The sequence below is a fragment of the Triticum aestivum genome, chromosome 5D (assembly GCF_018294505.1).
Source record: "Triticum aestivum cultivar Chinese Spring chromosome 5D, IWGSC CS RefSeq v2.1, whole genome shotgun sequence".
In the NCBI taxonomy this organism is placed as follows: domain Eukaryota; kingdom Viridiplantae; phylum Streptophyta; class Magnoliopsida; order Poales; family Poaceae; genus Triticum; species Triticum aestivum.
In genome coordinates, this window is record NC_057808.1 from 501,380,972 (window position 1) to 501,387,118 (window position 6,147).

At 48.4% G+C, this 6,147-nt stretch overlaps 1 protein-coding gene across 1 annotated transcript; it reads right to left on the reverse strand.

Moving 5' to 3' along the window:
- Positions 1 to 2,062: 2,062 nt before the first annotated feature.
- On the reverse strand, positions 2,063 to 4,083 carry LOC123121016 (endo-1,4-beta-xylanase 3). Its single transcript, XM_044540964.1, has 3 exons — positions 4,069 to 4,083; positions 3,428 to 3,946; positions 2,063 to 3,284 (listed from the first exon to the last, which is right to left on the reverse strand). The coding sequence occupies exons 1-3, from the start codon at positions 4,081 to 4,083 to the stop codon at positions 2,169 to 2,171; spliced, it is 1,650 nt and encodes a 549-aa protein (XP_044396899.1). The 3' UTR covers positions 2,063 to 2,168.
- Positions 4,084 to 6,147: the final 2,064 nt, after the last annotated feature.

Genomic DNA, 6,147 nt, shown 5'->3' on the forward strand with positions numbered 1-6,147 from the left:
GTCAGTTTTGTATAGTCGGAGCTGGATACTAGTTTTTATGACGTTAAAAGTTTGATCTGATAGCTAATCTTTAGAAAAATGGTATGGATTTTAAGCCTATTTTGATTTTTGAGTATGTCAAGCCGAGCCATCCTTCTATTCACTTAAGGAGAGTGATTGTGTTTTATCGTTACTACTTAGTCTTAGACTTGTGGGTATTAGTTGAAATGCCTTATTTTATGGTTGTTGCATTGTGTTATCTCAGTTGCAATTTTCACGTCTTAATATTTGTACTTTACTCAGCTGAAAAAAAATCAGAACAACAAAAGAACATGCCACATCGGCTCCTAAAAGACGGGCCCCATCGGTCATTTTCACCGTCAATACGTGTTTATACACAGTTTAGATCGATTTGTTACCACATGCCCTAGACTTTGTACTGATCTATGAAAAACCCGTAAAGTGGTACCAATTCGTTGAGGCTGAATCTTTTGAACAACATAGGCCCTACCTAATTTTATTAGAGAAAAGTATGTTTTTGGTCCCTCAAGTTTCCAAAAAGTATAGACTTGGTCCCTCAAATTTTTTTGGTATACATTTGGTCCCTCAAGTCTCAAAACCGTATAAGTTTGGTCCAAAACTAGATTTTGAGCATGTTGACCGGGTTTGACCACCACAAAACCGCCCAGTGAACAGTAAATTCGAAAAAAACTTCAAAAAAATCCAAATTTTTGGGGGATCCAATATTCTTACATGCGCAAGGTGCGACCAAATATTTTGGTCCTTCGACACTCGAGGAGCTAGTGGCAAAAAAACAAAAACATTTAATCGATGAATAGTAAATTCGAAAAAATATCAAAAAATAAAAAAAATCTGAAATTTTTTGGGGTCCAATATGCTTACATACGGAAGGCGCAACCATATTTTTTTGTCCAAAATTTTGTTCTTTTTTTGAAATTACTGTTCACAGGGCGGTTTTGTGGCGGTCAAACCCGGTCAATGTGCTCAAAATCTGGTTTAGGACCAAACTTATACGGTTTTGAGACTTGAGGGACCAAATGTATACCAAAAAATCTTCAGGGACCAAGCCTATACTTTTTGAGATATTGAGAGACCAAAAACGACAAATCTTTTGTATAATTATAACGATCAATAGTTTGTATGCTTTAATCTTCTCCATCATAGATTTAGGCAGTGCAATACCTTGCACTTCTCTTACAAAGCACAATACTGTTACCATGGATCGAATGTAAAAAATTATACAAACTTATTCCTGGATGTGTCGTCCTTTCAATCACCATGTATGTAATTAGATTGATCAGATATGGATAGCATAACTAAATTCCAAGTACATTGCCCAGTGCAAATTTAAACTATTTCGATGAAAGCTTGATCACTTCAGCCTAGGCCCCACTCTTGGACGGTCCGTCCTCGTCCTCGTCGTCAAGCCCCTTCCTGTACAGCTTCAGAGGCATGCGATCCTCGGCGATGAGCCCCATATGCATCCGTCGGCGGTTGGTCTCGCCCTCGTCGGCAAGCCCCGTCAATGTACTCAAGCCAAGCTGTCCCCCTAGTCATTTAAACATGGGGCCTACACATCATATTTTTCATTAAGTGATTAATCAGAGTAATTATGTGTTTTGTCGTCACTACTTGGTCCTAGAGTTTTGGGTATCAGTTGAGCTTCTTAATTACTTTAGAAATGTGGTTTTGTGTTATGGGTATGGCTAGGTCTCAGTCGACTGAGATTTAACAAAGTCCCAGTCAAGTGACATAATATATAAGAGCGAAAAAGAAAAAACTAGATGATTTTTTGCACGGATTTCAATGTAAGATTTTATGGATATAGCATCGACAGAGACTTAACGAAGTCTCAGTCGACTGAGACTTAGCAAGACTGTTGTGTTATACTTATATCTCAGTTGCAATTTTTTCTCTTTGTAATATTATTATTACTTTAATCAATTGACAAAAAAATTGAGAACACCATATATAGGTACTCTTTACTTCAATCATCTCCATCGACATGAGATGTAGGCAGTACAATACCTTACACTTCTCTTACAAAATACAATACCCATTACCTTGGAAATGTGAATAGTATTATACAGCTTATTCCTTCACGTGTCGTCCATGCATGTAATTAGATTGGTAAAAATAAGTAGTTTCTTAGATAGATTCATCGTCAGTCAGGCGTCGGCCAAATCCACGAGGAGAGGGGTGTTGTCCCCTTTCTCCACGGTGAAGGTCTTGAGCATCTGCTTCCCCGTCGGGGTAGTAACCTCCACGACGTATCTGCCATGGAAGCCCCTGAACTTGAAGTTCCCATCGCCGTCGACGCTTCCGCGCGCGTCCGTCTTCCACTCCTTCTGGAGATTGAGGAGCGTCTGGCCTGCCTCGTTGACGGTGCCGTCGGCGTCGACAAGCCAGGCGTCCTTGCGCCACATTTTGCCCTGCATGATGCCCCAGAACACGACGCCCTCCACCGCCGGGTGCGCGTACGCCTCCCGGAGCACCACCTCCAGGTCCTGGGCGCGGAGGCCCACGTCGGGCTCGCACACGTCCAGCTCCGTGAACCATATGGGCACGCCCGTGGCGGCGAGCCTGTCGAGGGCGCCGCAGACGACCTCCCCGACCGGGTTGCTGACGTGGCCCTGCAGCCCGATGCCGCGCACCACGGCGCCGCAGCTCTGCAGCCATGCGACCTGTTCGGCGTACTTGTCCGGAGTCGCGTTCGGGTCGTTGGCGCACTCCACGTTGTAGTCGTTGACGAAGAGCGCGGCGTCCGGGTCCAGCCGCGCCACCTCCTTGAACATGAACGCCGGGACGTCCTCGTCGCCGAGGCGGTCCCGGAAGAAGCGGCCGTGCAGCATCTCGTTGTTGACGTCGTAGTGCGGGAACCTGCCGGCGTAGCGGGACACGAGGCCCTGGATGCGGCTTTGGACGGCGGACCTGAGCTGGTCGCGGTCGAGGTTCTTGACCCACTGCTGCACCGCGCCGTCCGCGGACCAGAAGATGCAGTGGCCGCGGGCGCGCTTGCCCAGACGGTCACAGAAGTCGAGGAGCGCGTCGGCGTCGCGGTAGTTGAGCTGCCCTTGCTGCGCCTCCGTGTGGTACCACTTGAGCTCGTTCTCGAAGACGGCCCAGTCCATGTGGTTGGTGAAGAAGTCGACGAAGGCCGGGTTCTGGATCACCGTCGTGTTGATGCATGTCCCGAATGGGAAGGCGCTATCCATCTGCACGACGCGCACGGACGCCGCTCCCGTCGCCGCGCCCAGCTTGAGAACCACGTCCCTCTTGCGCGCCTGTGCATGGATCATGCATTACGTGCCGCACCAAGTATGCATGCAGAGCCATGGTTACGTGGATGCAGGCGCGCCATCATGCAGGTCATTCTCGAAAAAAAAAATCATGCAGGTAGCACCTGGTTACGTGGATGCATGCTCACCTTGTCAGTCTTGTCCCTGAGTTGCCTGAAGCGCGCCTTGCGGTCCGTCTGGAAGACACGAAGATCCATGACCTTTACGTCGACGCCGGCGGGGGCACCGTGCACGTAAATCGCGGCGCTGCGCGGCTCCGTCCTCAGCCGGAAGGCGCCCATGAGCTCCGTCCACCCGCCCGCCTCAGCGGACACGACGCCGCACTCCACCAGGTTCTCGTTGCCATTGTCGTCCTCGTCCACACCAAGGTTGACGCGCACCGTCCCCCGCGCTGCGCCCGCGCCCAGGCTGATCCACCCAGCCACGCGGTACGTGACCCGAGGCTTGAGGGCGCCCGTCGTGATCGGCTGGCGCAGGCCGTCCTTCTCGTCGGCGCGGCCCGACACGAGGATGTACCGGCCGCTGGGCTTGCTGCCACCCACGGTGATGGGGAGCATGGCCGTCTCCTCCTCACTGTGCACGGACAGCATAGTCGTGCGCGAGCCGAACGCTTCGCAGCCGGCGAGGCTACCGTCCATGTTCACGTCCTGAAACAAGCAGCACACAAGTGCACCATGCAAGTGAGCTAGCTGGACTCATGGTGTGCTACTGCTACACACCTAGCTGCATGCAAGTTACTCGATCGACCGTGCGCTGAACTTGTACATACCTGAGTGCTTGCCATCTTACGCGAGTGGGAGCTCAGCAGTGAGTTTTGAAGAGCGAAACAAGCACTGGCTCTCTCGGTTGTGGTGTGCACTGCGGTGTGGGTGAGGTGATGATGGATCGCAGTGGCTGCGCTATTTAAAGGGAAAATTTGGCGGCTGCCGTCGATGTCGAGATAGATATGGTTTACTACTCGTTACTACTAATATATCAGTGTCCAAAGAGTAACCGTGAAGAAAAGAAAGGAAAGGGTAGCCAGCCAACCTGCAGCCGCCTCACTTGCATGTTGGCTGCGACGATAATGTAAGTAAGTTGTTTAATTAAGCGTAGAGCGTTGTAATGCATGGCTTCAAGATACAAAAAGGGCCAAAAGCGTTGTAATTAACCCGGGATAGTCACACACACACACACACACACACCCAGTATCCAGTGGTCACATATCTACCATGAATCCAGGCCTCATTCATGCACGCAGCTTATTGCCTCGGCCGCTTTTTCTAGCTTTACGCTGTTGGCTTGCGGCTTCCTTCCGTTTCGTCCGCGCGCGTGAAACAAACCCACCATGCACGCTTGTAATTGGACGACGGCTGCAAGTTGTAGTTGTAGAGAGAGAAAGATACTACCACGGAAGAGGCAAGTTTTTCTTTTTCTTAGGGTTTGAGCCCTCGCCATACCCCATGACCGAGGAAGAGTAAATGGCAGACGCCTTTGACGGCCAGCAGCTGCTTTCTCAACTGGTTGTCGTGCTAACGGAAGTGGGATCGGATGATGTGGGGTCAGGGTCCATTTTATGCGACCAAACACTGTCTTCCCGCAAGTTCAAGTCTCATTCCTCAAAAAGAAACAAACAAACAAAAAACACGTAAGGAGGCGAAATTTTCTCCATCCTGAGCTTCCCACGAGACATATTTTGGATATGAGAGAGTTTCGTCATGATAGGCATGCATGTTTTGGATAAGACTAGGCTAAGCATGAAGACATCGCCAATTGTGTGAGAGAACAGAGATGTTATTGGTGCTTTCATTGCAAGCATTGCATGTCGTTTGTACGAAGCTATACTCCTGAATAAAGCACTTTACTTTAGCGTGATCGGTACTTAAGACTGGAGAACAAAAGGACTTTTCCACATTTTGTCAACTACACTTGTTTCGTACCTTAGCCCTTTCTATAGATGTCATGGATCCTCTCATAGCAACAGTTATAGGACTTCAGTTATCGGGCTGAATTAAGCACTCTTCTTCGACCTATCTTGGAGTTGTATAATTTTGAGGGGTTGCTTCTTCCTCACCTGGTTGGCGCGGGATCTGGATCCATTCTATGCAACCTAACAGTGTCTTTCCACAAGTCTAAGTCCCATTCCTCAAAAAGAAGCAAAAACTGCCAAGATGGCGAAACTTTCTCCAACGATCCTAAGTTTCCCCATTCAAGACATGATTTGAAATAGGAGAGGCCTCACTGATTTGGCTAAGCATAAACACAATGCCCATTTTGTTGGTGAACATGGGTTGGATTTTGTTCCATCACCAAAGGGGGTAGACATGATTTTCTGGTGTATGTCCTCGACCACATTTCAGGGGGGGGGGGGGGGACTTCACCCGCCACTGATCTTGCTTGGAGTTCTAACTTCGAAGATGGATTTGTTATCCCTTTAGGCTGGAGAGTTTCAGATGAAATTACATCTTCGAAACATAGCTAACAAAGTTATGTGGTGTTAGGTGGCAGTATGGAGCTGCCCAAGACAAGTATAAACCTGGGTTTTTTCATGAACTGGTTAATCTTGCAAAGGATAACCCATACCCCATGATCATTTGGGTGATTTCAATATCTTACGTTACCAGCAAGAGAAAAAACAACAATCGGTTCGACATACTTTGGACTCTCTTGTTCAATGTTGTTAGTGATAGTTTGGACCGCGAGAGGCTAAGATGTCTGGTCATCAATTTACTTGGGACATAAATCGTCTGATGCCAACATATGAGAAACTTGAATGCCTTCTCATGGACATCGAATGGGAAGAAAAATTCCTTATGGCAACCATGCGTGCCCTCGAGAGTACCGAGATATCGTCGGACCACGCCACAAT